General features: G+C 41.2%; 1 protein-coding gene across 1 annotated transcript in view; it reads left to right on the forward strand.

Moving 5' to 3' along the window:
• Positions 1–1,748: 1,748 nt before the first annotated feature.
• The window catches only part of LOC147464092 (ubiquitin-associated (UBA)/TS-N domain-containing protein), a 70,477-nt gene continuing 56,583 nt past the window's right edge, over positions 1,749–15,642 (forward strand). Inside the window, exons 1-3 of the mRNA XM_086492780.1 lie at positions 1,749–1,936; positions 2,016–2,066; positions 2,626–2,770. Of these exons, the coding sequence (XP_086348906.1) occupies positions 1,817–1,936; positions 2,016–2,066; positions 2,626–2,770 (316 nt within the window). The 5' untranslated portion in view covers positions 1,749–1,816. The remainder of the gene's footprint in view (positions 1,937–2,015; positions 2,067–2,625; positions 2,771–15,642) is intronic.

Here is a 15,642-nt window from a genome sequence, read left to right on the forward strand (position 1 = left end):
AAGTATGCATTATCCTATAAATTGTCGATTTTCATATGGTCCCTATGTTGTTAATCAATGGATAAATAAAATCTATTTTAAGGGTGACACTCCTCAAAAGCTTGGTGGGAGTGTTAGATGCATTGGGCGCTGGGTCTCAAGAGCCTCAAGTAGAGTGTGCTGTAGGCTATACTTTTCTAGATGATCAAATGTACTCATTGTCTTTGAATTGGTATAACCGTCCATTTCTTTACTTGCTTATCAAGCAAATATTTGTTATAACTGTTGGCCATTGAAGTTGGTTTTATGCACATAAGAGAGAGAGAGAGAGAGAGAGAGAGAGAGAGAGAGATAGATTTTCGGTTGTGAAAAGTGTTGTGAACCTTGCTTTATGTTAGGTTAACATGGGTTATGATGTGTTGACCCCAATACATACAAAGATGCACATCTATTTTAAAATTAAACATGAGTGTATACGTATTGGTATGGTATGGAAAATGTGGGTACTTGAGTAATTTTCTCTATAAAGTGTCACAAATATTGAGCAAAATCAAATTGATGAGAGCTCTATAAGATTAAGTTGTAGTACATACATTGTGCTTATAAGATTTCTCCTCTTTGAGTATTTATGTGCATGCATTGTGCAAGTGGCCTCCATGAAAATTGTCTTCCTCTCTCTCTCTCTCTCTCTCTCTCTCTCTCTCTCTCTCTCTGTATGTATGTCTGTCTTTCACAATTTTAAGTTTTAAATACTAACATTGTTTTTTTTCCAGTAGGCAAAGAAGTAGCTCATGAAATTGTCAACATTTTTCCAATTGTAAAGACTCTTATTCTTGAAACTTTTGTTTGCTCTTACTGAGTGGGGATGACCATGGGCTTAGAAAGTCGTCAAAGAAAATTACAGTAGATGGGGGAAGTTGTATTGATGAAGAGTTGAACACGCTTTACATCCAGTTGTTTGATTCACATTCCTTTGTCAATGTTAGGCTCATGCTCTTGAAACAAGAGCTTGATTTGATTCCTCATTACAAGATTTACTTGAATTGGGGTCAAAATATAGATTTAAGAGAAGTCTTTCGAGCTTCATCTCAATATCTTGATCCTCTTGAAATGGCACCACTACGAGTGTTGTGTTATGAAAATCTGTTATTAGTGATGCACTTATTTTTCTTTTAATGAAAAACAAACCTATTTTCAAAATTTACATGGTTTACACAAAAGTGTACTAAACAATGATGTGCTATTTTAGTATCTTTCTTAATCTCCTCTCTCTCTCTCTCTCTCTCTCTCTCTCTCTCTCTCTCTCTCTCTCAAACTCTATCATCCTCTCTCTCTCAACCTCATCTTCCTAATTCTCTATTAGTCTTTATCTCGAATTCTCACGTCAAAGGCGAAGTGGGACAGTAGGCAGATTTGGAACACTATTTGGAACCCAATCATAACATACAGTGGTTTTTTAAAGCACTCAAAACTAAAACTCTAAATTTTTAGGTGTTTCTCATTAGGCGAACTCCAGTCCATTCAGAATCGATAGTAGGGTATTTCTCATTAGGTGTTTCACATTAGGTATATCTCATTAGGTGAACTCCAGTCCATTCAGAATTGATAGTAGGGTATTTTGGGAGTTTCCTCATATTAAATTTCAGGGGTATCTCGATAATTTCCCCTTGACTAAACTATGGTAGAAGAGAAAATTAAATTTCAATCCATCCAGAATTGATACAAGGGTATTTTGGGAATTTCATCAAATTAAATATCAGGGTATTTTGATAATTTCTCGACAGTGGGCTTGCTTGAGATCCAGCGCTGAGTAAAACGTGGAGATCCAGCGCCGGATATGGCTGCTGCTTTGTCGATGACCTGTGGCATTTGCCAAGCACAGCTGCGTAGCGTGGAAGACGCGCAAGAACATGCCGAGCTCACGGGCCACACTGACTTCGCCGAGTCCATCGAGCCGGTATTCGTTATTCCTGTCCTCTGCCAGGGTCTCGTCCACCACATCCGCTCGTCCTAACCTTCTGTTTTTTTCACTTTAGGTTCTCAACCTTGTTTGCAGGACTTGTGGAAAGCCCTGCCGAACTAAGACGGTGCGTATCTTTTATGAGTGTTTCCTACGCACGCATAGCGTCCTGTCCTGTATGAAACATGTGGTTTATGCTTCGGTACTACAAGTACTGCATGTGATTTGACTCTTGCACTTTTGCTTTGGATATCCATATGCATAAGTAGCTCTCAAACCTGCACCAGACTCTTGGGATCATTGTGGTGAGTGGGGATATATTCTGTGCGCATGCATAATGACATTTACACATCATGCTCAGAGCTATCGTGGCGAGTCAAAATCCATGAGGTTGAGGATTTGTAGCTTACACGAAGATTTTGAAACCATCTGTTTAGCTACATTTTTTTGTGAAAATAGTGATGATCACCACTTGCAGTATTCTGAACAAAGAAAGATGCTGCTTTACACCTCTTGCCTGTGAACCTTATCATATGAACACTGTAGGGACTATATCTCTTGTATTATGACCTTGGACCCGTTTTATGTTGTGCAAAGGTACACTGCTCCCCCCCCCCCCTCTCTCCCTTCCAGAGAGAGAGAGAGAGAGAGAGAGAGAGAGAGAGTACATTCTTTGTGAATGCTAGGAATGTGATCTACACACAAAGAGGACAGGACATGAAATGTTTGATGACAAAACAAATGAAACAGCCAAGCCCATCTCTCTAACAGCCAAGGCAGAGGACGGGACCAGCGAGGTACAAGGCATGTCTAGTGCATCTGAGGATGTAGGTAAGCTGAATTTGGCTTCTTAACTTTCATGCGATTTTATTCATCATAAATTAGTAAAGTTGGTACATCTCATTTGGTCAGGGGTTGGTTAAAGAGTTGCAAGAAGCAACACAAAAACTGGCAAGAATATACGGCCTTAAATGTGCGTGTTCTATTTTTTGTGGGGGGGAGGGGGGGCGGAGGAAAGAATGAAAGTTCTATGAACAACATGTAGAGGCCAAAGGTAACCTATAGGATCAATCAAGTACATCCTTTGGTTACATTCCTCTAGAGTTATCATGCCATAAAGGCTTACGGGGGGGAAAAGAAGAAAATGAACATGGCTTTGGATGGCTCTTATGACTAATAAGAGCTATGATTATAGTGATAATAATCTATTACATGAGAGAGCTAGATGCGGCACACAAATTTGGGGTATGCATTCATTTCTTGGGGAATGTGGTATGAACATCTCTTTCCCTTCTAGATTGACTGTTCTCTTTCCCTCCTTCCTCACTTCTACGACTTTGAAGTTTGGGTATTCCTGCTGGCTATTCTTGAGTTGAAATGGGCTCAATGCATCTTCTCTCCAGGCTGATTCCCCTTGAATGGTCTTATCTGTTTTGTGAGAGCCATCTTCTCTCCCATAGCAAGAAAGGGACAACCTTAATCCAACATTTTTAGAGTATTTCTGTATCTAGTGTTTTATTTTGTTGGTGATCGGTCAAGCCTCCTCAGTCTCATTTAAGGGGGAGTCCTCTCACTCTACTTTTATTTTGTTAGCTCTCGGTCCGATTCTTTTTGGTGATGACTAAACGAACAAGTTTTACAGTGTGTTTGTGCTAAATGTGTTAAGAGTTTACTTGTAAAGCTTGAACTTTTCCTCGTGGTGTAGAATTGCCTTTTCTTTTATCCTATCTTCCTCTTGTATTTGTGTCTGAAGTCTTACTAGTTTTTTCCTCTTTCTTGATCTATTCCTGTTTGATAGATGTGATTTTCCCTTGCACTTTTGTCAACTCTTGAAGTTGGTACCATAGATGATAGCAGGATGTCATTGTTGCTGCAAAGCACCTCTTCGTACCTATTGTGGTATTGCTGAAGGAGAAAAGGGAGACTATTGAGTGTACTATCTGCCAAGGGTATCTTTCCTTTTTTGGGGAGGGGTTGCTCAAGCTTTGTTTGCTGAAAATCAAGAAAGTAGAAGACACTAATGTAGAGTGACCCGTGATTCTTGCTTCGTCTTTGCGCCAATTGCTATGGCTCTACTTGGGATTGCCTTGTCTTGCTTGATGATTGGTATTCAGTATGATGGATTGTGCTTACTCTTGGCATGCTTGTCACTTCTTTTGGACATGTCCCTCTTGACGTGATTAACCTTTGGCATTTGGATACCTACTCGATATATCATATTCCACTACAAACTAATTCTTGGTGGTTTCCTTGCCTTGTCTCTCTTTGGTGGAGCTGCCACTTTGCTTCTCCTTGGGTTTATGGCTCCTACCACTACAATGTGCATCGCATCACATTCAACCATAGTTACAGGGAATGGCCATTTTCAGGTCTCCATTCCCCATTTCCTTCTTAATTTCTCGTTCCTGGTCCCCGTTCCGTGTTTCAGACGTGAGTATCCGAAACAGGGAATGGCATTTCATGCATGTTGCTGTTCCGCATTCCTCGTTCCAATTTCCCGCTCCGGGTAACTATGCATTCAACCCACTGACTCGACGTGCACTTTTGGAATAGTCGGAGCTAGACCAAAAGACTGAAGGTATGGCTCTAGTATCTGAGGAGTATTTGCAAGGTTCTCCTTCTCCATCCACTTTGTATCAAGACCTGGATAGTTTCTAAACTTGACCAAATATTTGTGGACAAGCTTTCCATTTACTTTCCTTTCCTTGTGTGCTAGAGTGGAGGAATAAGAATTTTCTTGGTTTCTTCTTTCTTTGGTTGCTCCTTTGGCTCCCTGTCCTTTGGCACTTCACCCTTGAAAGGTCTCATTAATGATTAGACTCACATAAAATGCATTGGGAATCTTCCAAATATATGGCAACCTTAGTGGAAAGGACACATCGTTGATCTTTTCAAAAGTCTCGATACTTTACTCTTCTTTCTTAGGCGTGCGTTCTCAATTCTAAGCACTCAATGACCTTCCCTCAACTGCAAGTTGTGGGCAATGCCTGTTTGCTGCTCTCTTTCTCTGATGTTGTCCTGCAAAGCCTCCTTAACACAAGTAATCTATTGCTAAATGGACTATTTTCTTATTTTCTAACTAATTTCTATACAATGTAATTAGGATATTTAAATGTGTAGAGCACTTGAATTGTTAAAGTAAGGAACTCTAGATCTACAGGAACTAATGAAAGCCATCAGGAACGGACAACTCTGATGTGTCATATGTTGGGTGACATTAAGCATCGTGAAGGGCCACCAACCCATCATATGACACATCAGAGTTGCCCATTTTATCAATTCTAGTAGATCTACAGTTCTTGACCTTTACGTTTCAAGTGCACACATTTAAATATCCTAATTTCAATAAAAAGAAATTACTTAGAAAATAAGAAGATAGTCCATTTAGCAAGAGGATTGGTGGTCTGGTGCACGGGTACATAGAGTCAGTGTCTACCGAAGAAAGTTTCTGTCCTTTGGCTATTTTGCAGGCGTAATTGAGGCGGATTACAATTCTTTCAAGAGGAGGGAATGTCACAAAGTGATGATGTGGCTTGCCCAACTGGAATGAAATGGCCAAGAGGACAAGAGAAACTGAACCCAAAAGAACATAGGAACTTCTGAATCGTGAAGATTTAGGCAAGAGGCCATTGATTCTCCTCTCAGGTTGGGAAGAAAGTTGAGAGACAAGCTGAGTGCAGAAAAGCGGAAACTGTACTCGCAAAAAGAGCTGGACAGAGCTCTTGACAAGAAGATGAACCAGATAATGCAAGGGTTGAAGCACTCTCAATACCCAAAATACCCCACAGTACCAAGTACCAAGAACCCGTAGTACCAAGCACCAAGTACACGTAATACTCTTTAGTATCTCACAATACCAAGCATTTGCATCAAGTACCCATTAGCATCTCAACATCTTAGCATTTAGCATCATTGTATCAGCATTTTGTGCAAGTAATGGCAACAGAGCAAGGGGGTCTTTGAGGGTGGTTGGGACCCGATATGCGGTGGCGTCTCTCTCTCTCTCTCTCTCTCTCTCTCTGTGCGTCTCTCTTCATTCAGTTCAGCTTCTCTTTTTCAAGTGAAGTAAAATAACCTTGTGTTTGTGCGGATTACTAGATCCGAGCTAAATCCTTAAATACTTTGGCTGCACCTGACAGCAGGACATCGCGGTATTCATCCAACAACCCTCGACATTGACACATTTTTCTATTGGCCTACTCTCCGCAAAGATGTCTGTCTCTGAATGCCTCACTTGTCAAAAAGAGAAGTACAACCGTTAGAAAGCTTCCGGGTTGTTACATCCCCTTCCTATCCCTACTCGAGCTTGGAAAAGCATTGCCATGGACTTCATCTTCAATTTGCCAACTACATCATCTGGTTGCAATGGACTTTGAACTATAATTGACTGCTTCAACAAGCAAGGTCATTTCTTTCCCGTGAGGAAAACCATCAAAGCAGATAGAATGGAAACTCTATTCGATTGCATGGGATGCCTCAATCAATAGTCAATGATCGAGATGCACGGATGACAAGTCTTTTTTGGAGATCTCTCTTTGATAACATTAACACTACATTGAAGTTCTCGTCATCATTCCACTTGGACCATAAGAATTATGGGAGGAATACTTATCACTCATGGAATTTGCTTACAACAATACCACATACTCTTCAACGGGAACTTCACCCTTCGAGATCATTGAGGGAACTTGTAAAGATTTACCATACAACGGATAATATTTTCGGGGGTGACAAATTTGTACAGGACGTGGATCTTGCATACACAAAAGTGGAAGAAGCTTTACAAAGGTCTCAGGACAAGCAAAAGCGTGCTGCTGACAAACACAGGAAGCAACTCGATATCAAAGTTGGTGATGGGTCTTACTTCGATTTCAAAAGGCAAGACTAAGGAAAAAAAAAGGCAAAGAAAGGTTGTACCCCAAGCTTAGTTAAAGATATTATGGCCCATTCTAGGTCATCGAGTGCATTAATGATGTTGCCTTCCTCGACTTACCTTCTCATTGGAAAATCCAGAATGCCCCCCATATAAGCCTTCTTAAACCATTTGAAGGAGATTTACCGACTTAGCTTGCAGACGATGCTCAAGTAGAGGTAGAGGAACTTGAAGAGATTTTAATCCCGGAACAGATATTGGCTCATAAAGACCGCACCACTCGAGGACAAACAACACGAAGATTTTTGGTGAAGTTCAAGAACTATCCACCAATGGATGCTCAATGGATGAATACTGATGTCATTTTATATGCATTGAGATGGTGTACACCCATGATATACTTTTCATTTTTTGGGAGTATGTGTGTTTAAATTGGCCACGTGAAGATTTTCGGACGCAATCGAGGTGTCTGTTACTAGCTTATTTTCTGTATGACTATTGAAAGCATTGGATCAACGCACATTCCTGCTTGGTAAATATTGAAGGTTTGCATATTTTCTTAGATCTTGCAATCAAAGACGATTGCTTTGATGTTACAAGCCAGTATGTGACGGGTTTTAGGGTTAGGGTTTCTGCCTCGAGGTCATAAACGCATCTGATCCATGCGTACGTTTGACCAGTCACACTCACTCTCCCTAGAAAGGTGGTCCATGTCATTCTCTTGATCAAAGCTAGAATCCTTTGTAATTTGAACAGTTCTCCCTAAGTGGTGTATGCATTTGTGATCACCTACAGAGCATCAGGACATTTGAGTGACCTTCCAGTTTGGAGCTAACTTGATTAAATTTTGCGAAATCCGGCCGAGGGGCCTAAGACCTAGAGCAAGAAGAAGCACAAACTTATGATTCCCGCGGAGGGCATAAGTTATTTAAAAAGGCAACAAAATAAGAAAAACTATAGTTTTATGGTTTATCAACTTATAAAGTTCCATCGAGGGGGCCTAAGCAGATTATAAGGGATCTAAAGATAAAAGCTGTGCAAAGGCTGCCATGTGGCATACAATACGAACCTCGACATACCCCCCTGTTGAAAGAAGATTAATCGTCGGTGATTAGGTCTATACCTTGCACTTTCCTTTAAGGGTGAATCTGGGCTTATCCTGGATTCATCTAGGTATATCATTTGTTATTGGGGCTCTTGATATTCCAACGTAGCAAAGTTAGCCATCTCACTTATACCGCTGATCTGTAAGGGGGTGTCGATGCACTAAGATTACATACCCATGCAATGTCACCCAAGTTGGAAGTATATGTTTCACAATGCAACCCAGATGATTACAAATACAATCACAAGACATTAAGACATAAAACTACTCTCCCATCAATACTCCCCTCGAGAATTTAAGTCCGGGCCATGAGAAATTCAAAGGCCTTGTACAACCAAACGCTCCCTAGACTGCAGCTTGCGTCACTTAGAGAGGTTTCCATTCACAAGTAAAACGCTCCCCAAACAGAAGCTTGCGTCCTTTAGAGATTTCTAAAACCCCCCCTGCTACGCGCAAACCGAAGTCTTTGCCATGAGTTATTTACAACTCTAATACAACTGAATGATCCCCACACTGCAACTTGCTTCATCGAGAGGTTTTCCAAAACAGGATTGAAACGAGCATCAAAACAAGAATCAATCAAACTCAGTTAGCATCAAGACAAGTTCAAAGCAGATGAATTCTTTGAAAAAAAATTTTACAAACAAGATTCTCAAACAGAATAAAAAAGTATCTAAATACAAATCAAACTAAAAATTATTTTGGGTTGGTCTCCGCGAGTCGATCTCAAAGGACTACGGGTTTGTCATTTTGCACCAAAGGTATAGTCCATGTCACGTACACATCTAACCCTATGTGCATGTGGACAAGCTGTTCCTACTTCTAGGGTTTAGGAAGCCTAGGAAGTGTTCTGGCAACCTTGTGAGCCTCTACGTGGGCCGTGCATGTCCAGGCGCTTAGAGTAGTTGCATACCCTCTGAGCGTTTTGTGTCATTTCATGAACCCAAAGTTGCATTGCTTATGAACAACCTCTTATAGTCACTTTATTAATAAAGTGACTTTACAATTTACAATTCGTGGGGGTTGGCTGAGAACTGCTTGACCCAGATTGTGGCAAGTACAAAAGAAGGGCCTTGGCGCATGAGAAGAGGAAGAAGACAGAAGAGAGAGCATAGAGCCAACAAGAGATACAGGCCCTCTAGCGTTTTCTCCCAACCTCAGCGTTTCCAGCAAGTCCAGCGTTTTGGAAGACCTCAGCATCAGCGTTTTCAGCCTTGGCCAATCCGCCAGCAGTTCAGCCCATCACTTGCAGTACCACACCATCTACGACAGTTTCTCCTCGCCAGATTCTACAAACGCTTTAAGTTCAACCAGCGTTTTTAGAATTCAGCCACATTTTCCAGCAGATTTCAGCCCATCAGTTTTCAGCATAGCCTCGCGCTCAAGGCTGTTTGTAAAGGGCACAAAGAAAGGGACACTTTACTGCATGCATGGAAAGCCCGTGTTAGGCAAGTTTATTGCATTGGCTGAAATTAACTCTCACATGGAGTTGTGGCACAAGAGGCTTGGCCATATGAGCCAAAAGGGCCGTTCTAAGCTTTGTACTTTGAACAAGCTTGATGCTAAAGGCACAAAGCTTGACTTTTGTAATGAATGTCAATATGGCAAGCAAGTAAAGCGTTCTTATTACTCTGGTGTCTCTCGTAAATCTTGTGTGCTTGATCTTGTACATTCTGATGTATGTAGCATGCCTACTAAGTCCATGGGTGGTGCATGTTATTTTGTCTCCTTTGTTGATGATCATTCTAGGAAAATTTGGGTTTATTTCCTTAAGTCTAAGGATGAAGCCTTTGTTGTGTTTAAGAGATTTCATGCATTTGTGACCACCCAAACAGGTAGAAAGCTAAAATGCTTGCGTACAGACAATGGAGGGTGGTACACAAGTGTTGAATTTAACAAGTTTTGTGAAAATTTGGGCATTAAGAGGGAGCTTACTGTGCCATACAGCCCCTCTTCTAATGGTGTGGCTGAAAGATTCAATAGGACACTTTGTGAGAGGGTGAGATGCATGCTGTCCACAGCTAATCTCTCATGGATTTTGGGGAGAAGCTTTGAAAACTGCACTGCATATATGCAATCGATCCCCTCACAGGTCTTTGAAAGGTGACATCCCTGAAGAGGTTTGGTTTGGCAAGCCTGCTTTATATGATCACTTACGCATTTTTGGTTGCAAAGCTTTTGTGCATGTTAGACCCGAGTTGAGGAGTAAACTAGATGCGAAGTCCATTAAAGGCCTCTTCATGGGATATGGTGAAGAAGGCGAAATGGGTTACAGGATTTGGTTACCTCAGCTCAAAAGGGTTGTATGTAGCCGGGATGTTGTTTTTAATGAGGCAAGGCTGCTTCAAAACAATTGTGCCTCAAAGCATGACCATAAAAGGGTGAAATTTTTGCATGACCAGCCACCTGTTAGGCCTATTTTTGACCCTCAGGATGCACCACAAATGGCTGAAAATGTAGATGATCCAGTGGTGTTTGAGCCAGATGATGTTGGACAGCAAATTGAGGCTCTTGAAGGGCATTTGCAGCCAAGAAACAATGCTGAAAATGGTGCTGAAAATGATGTACAACAGCCCATTGTTGATGATTTTATCGTGCCACCTGATGTAAACCCATTGCCGGATAATGTGGATCATTGGGTGAGGTGGTCTACTTGTCAAAGACGGCCTGTGAGTCGATATGACCCCTCTTTGCATTACATTATGCTAACAGATGAGGGAGAGCCTCTTACGTATAAAGAGGCAATAATATGTGAGCACGATCACAAGTGGGAGCTTGCTATGCAAGAAGAGATTAAAGCTTTGCATGCTAATCATACTTGGGATTTGGTTGAATTGCCCAAAGGAAGGAATGCTATTCCTAACAAATGGGTGTATAAAATCAAGACTGTTGATGCAAAACCCAAGTATAAGGCACGGCTTGTTGCAAAGGGATATGTTCAAACCAAGGGCATAGACTTTCAGGAAGTGTTCTCTCCTGTTGTGAAGATGACTACTTTGCGTGTATTGTTTGCCATAGTGGCTGCTCTTGATTTGGAAATGGACCAAATGGATGTACATACCGCTTTCTTGCATGGTGATGTGGAAGAAGAGCTTTACATGAAGCAACCCAAGGATTTTGTTATTCCTGGCAAGGAACATTTTGGTATGTATGCTCAATAGAAGTTTGTATGGGCTAAAACAATCATGTAGACAGTGGTACAAGAAGTTTGATCGCTTCATGCTTAAGAATGGTTACAAAAGAAGCTATGTAGACCATTGTTTGTATACCAAACGTGATGCGGATGGCAGCCCTATCATTCTTGTGCTCTATGTAGATGAGATGTTGATAGCTGCAAAGAAAAGAAGCACTGTTGATGCTCTTAAAGGGCAGCTGAAATCTGCATTTTCAATGAAAGACCTTGGGGCAACTGAACATATACTTGGAGTGCGTGTTACACGGCAAAGAGACAAGCGCCTATTGTATTTGTCGCAAGAAAAGTACATTGAAAAGGTGCTGGACAGATTTAACATGGCTGAAGCAAAGCCTCTTGGTGTGCCATTACAGCCATATGTCAAAATCTCCAAGGATGATTGTCCCAAGTTAAAGGAAGAAGCCAATGACATGCAAAGCGTGGCTTATGCTTCAGCTTGTGGTTCACTTATGTATGCTATGGTTGCTACTAGGCCTGACATAGCCCATGCAGTGGGAGTTGTGAGCCGGTTTATGGATAATCCAGGCAGGTTGCATTGGGATGCAATGAGGTCCATTATGAGGTACTTGAAAGGGATTAAAAACAAATGCCTCTGCTATGTTAAAGGACCAATGGAATTGAAGGGATTTTGTGACTCTGACATGGCTGGTGATGTGGATACACGGAAATTTACAAGTGACTATGTATTTACTCTTGCGGGAGGTGTTGTTTCATGGTGTTCTAGATTGCAAAAGATTGTTGTATTGTCTACGACAGAGGCTGAATATATTTCAGCCATTGAGGCTTCCAAAGAAGCTATTTGGTTAGCACGCATATGCAGTGAGTTTGGTTTGCCTGCCAAGGCACCTATGCTTGGTTGTGATAGCCAGAGTGCCATATGTCTGGCAAAGAACGCCATGTTTCATGCACGCACAAAGCATATTGATGTGCGGTATCACTTCATACGTGAAGTTCTTGAGGATGGCCTTATTACATTGGTCAAGGTCCATACATCACAAAATCCAGCAGATGCCCTCACTAAGTGCTTACCCAAAGCACAACATCATCTATGCATAGAGATGGTGGGAGTCACGTAGCTTAAAGGCGCCATTTATGCCTTTAAGTGGGAGGTTGTTGGGCTAAAGGCCCAAATGGCTCCCTTTAATGTATATTTTAAAGGTAACTAACCTTTGGTTAAGTTCACATTGAACTTGGCCACTAACTTATAAATTGGTCTTGTACAAATAATAAAGGGAAAGTGAGTTTTAACTCACTCACTTATTCCCCTGCAGATAGCGTGCTCTCTCTCTCTTCTCTATCGTTCTGCTAGCGCCTTGCTTCATGCTGGCCTTTGCCACCTCTCCCTGCACACACCCCGCACACTCTTGCGTGCTCTTTCACTTGCACACACCGTCGCGCGCTCATCACGTAGTACCTGAATAAAATGCAATTGAGTTAAGGTCTATTAGGTTGACTCTAAGAGAAGTACACAAGAGCTAGGGCTAAAGTAAGTACTAGATTGACCAAAGTTAATTAAAAAATGTCGACTAAAGAGTAGTTAACCTTAGGAATGCTCGTCGGGGTCTAAAGACTAGTGATCTTGTCACTTATTCCATTTACGTGTGATCAACATAAAAGACAAAGAAGTTTGTGCTATTTGCTTTCTCTTTTCTCTTTTTTTTTTCTTTGTTGTTGTCATAGTTGCTACAAGTAGCTTGGGGACTCAAGGTCTCAAATCCCAACAGCTGGGAGACTCGAGGTCTCAAATATCAGCTTGAGCATAAACTAGCCGGGAGACTCGAGGTCTCTAATACCAGCTTAACACATGGACTTCCACAACACAAGTCACACTTAGGTGGAATAAGCTAGAGAGAACTATATCCTTATAGCATAAAACATACTAAAGTTACTACAATTAATAGTCTATTTAGAAATTAAAGTCAGCAATTAATTGGCTTAGTTTAGCCTAAGGTCCTGATACGTACTTAAAGCCAACTAATAGACCAAACTCAAAGAGAAGAACAAGGTACTAAAAGTTTGAAAAAATTATAGCATATAAATTGACAATGTTACAATCTCATAAATTTTATGCATTGTTAGAAACTCAAATGACAAGATGCAAACATGTAACTGTGGAAAGTATAGATAAAAGGAAGTAGTCACTTGATATAATGGAGAATATCCGTTGTAACATGTAAACATCCATTGTCGTTGTCCTTCGAAGGCATCCTTATGTAGTCATAAACTGCACAATAGTCACCACCAAACATCCACCTTCTAAAGGCACATCAGTGGGAAACAAGAACTTTGCTAATCACTAAACTCTAAAACAGAAACACTCCTATCATACTAATCCTACCTACCCTCCATCACTCAAGTGATGAGGATCAAAGTAAGCGGAGGTTGGAGAGCTCGGTCGGTAGCTCTAAGGCTAAACTGCCATCCTCATCATCAAGGTAGGTGTAATCCTCTTCGGTAAGGTCGTGTGTCTCGTCTGTCCAATCACCATTATCGTCCTCATCCTCTTCCGTGCAGAATAGTATTAGGAATGTCACTAGGCGTGCATACTCAGCCTGGGCAAAAGGGTAAACTTGGGCAATTGGGCGAACTTCTTGGATAGAATAGGGATCCGTCGTAGTCAAGAGGCGGACCAGCCACTCTAACTCCTCAATATTTCTCTCACAAGCGAGTGTTTCAACCGAATCCCATTTAGAGGAAATATGCGGATAACATAAATGCATTACTTGGGACATGTAAAAAGAATATTCGTAAGAATCAACCATATCTGTGAACACAAATAGAAGATGGTTAGGTGTTTGATGACATAGGTTTCTGTTTCAGTGTACTTGATGTGACATGTGTAGGTCTGGGTCAATGATTTTGACTAGTATTGTGCACACTCGTTTGCTAATTGCTCTTGCTCTTTACAATTGGTAATAGGTGAGGATTTTAGCCAATAGTTCTCTATTACCTCGAGTGCTTCATCGAGTTGCAAGGGTGGTAAGGTACTCTCCCATGAACGAACTTGAAGTAGTGCATCAGGGAATAATTGAACAATGGGAGGTGTCGAATCTTTTGTAGTTTCATGGAGGCTGCCTATAGTAGGTGGAGGTTGTGTAAAAGCTTTTACCTCTATGGATGCATTACATGAGGAGCTAGAAGCTTCATGGAACTCCCCCTTTCCTTAGCTAAGCCAATTAGATTGGTTTTGTCTTGGAACCCAAACTAGCTCTGGAATAGGTGTGTAGCATTCTGTGATCTTTCCCTTCCCTTAGTCTTCCATCGGCTTTGGAATCACAAGGTTTGACTCACATGGTTTCGTAGTGGATAGGGAAGGACACGATTTATGTTTAGGTACCCAAATTCGATCATTTCCATTATAGTAGCCTTGGGCTTCTAATAGTTGTTTGGGAATTCAACATGATTTGGTTTTCACCTTCTTAACCTGAGTGGACGCCTTTCTTCGAGGTTTCCTTTGTGAATTAACTTGAACCATAGGGGGGGTCCGATAACGATACCTTGGGGACCCATTGATATGTACACTTGGTCAGATTACGTCGAGCCTTTGATGTAGCACTGTCTGTCTTAGCCATGGAAGTTGAAGCTTTAGAGGGTTGTGCTATTGGCAAGGATGTTGTGACTTTTTGGATTGGCAATATTTTGTCGTTTTTTGTGTTATGAAGAGGTGAGATTTCAAGTGTTATTCCTTGAGCCGTAGGGCCATGAGTTGGTTTCTGCGCCATGATACTCCCGGTCTCCCAATTGATATTACATTTGATTGCAGACATCCATTTGTGCCCCAGGTTTATATTACCCTCCATAGTGCCAACAGGCATGACCAAAAAGCTTTGAACCACGGTTCAATTGTCATAAATAACTGGAGTGTGTAGGATTCCGTCTTCTTCTTATTGACACCCTTGACTTGGATGGTGCTTGTGGATAGGGGTGGTTTTCCTAGCTGACACCAAACTCCATAGGATAACAAATTATGTTGAGCTCCTGTATCCAATAATGCGTTATATAGTACTCTCCCATAGAGGCTATTTAGTTCAATTGGATATCGTAGAGGTGGCTCAGATTCCAATGAATCATCATCAGTGTCTTCAAAAAACGCTTCCATGATTCCCGAATTAGCCTCTCGTTGACGTTTAAGACGTTGTTGTCTTTCTCGAGCCTCAACTCTTGCTTGGATCTTTTTAAGCTCTGCATGTTCTTTGGTTGCTTTCTTTTCATGGATGACTTGTAACTCTTCCTGGCTTAGAGGATCATAGTACCTTTTGAATTTCCTCCCATTGAGGAATCCAATGATTTCAACTCCATCTAAAGTCTCGACACGAATGGTATCTTGCGGGGTAATTTCACACTCGATATGGTTATATTTCAACTTTTTCTTTCGTTACGCACTCCATACATAAGGACTTTATCACCAACATCTATCCATGGGTCTATACCTTGCACTTTCCTTTTAAGGGTGAATCTGGGCTTATCCTGGATCTAGGTATATTGATATCTTTGTTCTGTAGATGACTGTCAAACTATTTTTTCCTTTTACA

The sequence above is a fragment of the Adiantum capillus-veneris genome, chromosome 2 (genome assembly GCF_014529385.1).
Source record: "Adiantum capillus-veneris isolate H3 chromosome 2, ASM1452938v2, whole genome shotgun sequence".
Lineage (NCBI taxonomy): Eukaryota > Viridiplantae > Streptophyta > Polypodiopsida > Polypodiales > Pteridaceae > Adiantum > Adiantum capillus-veneris.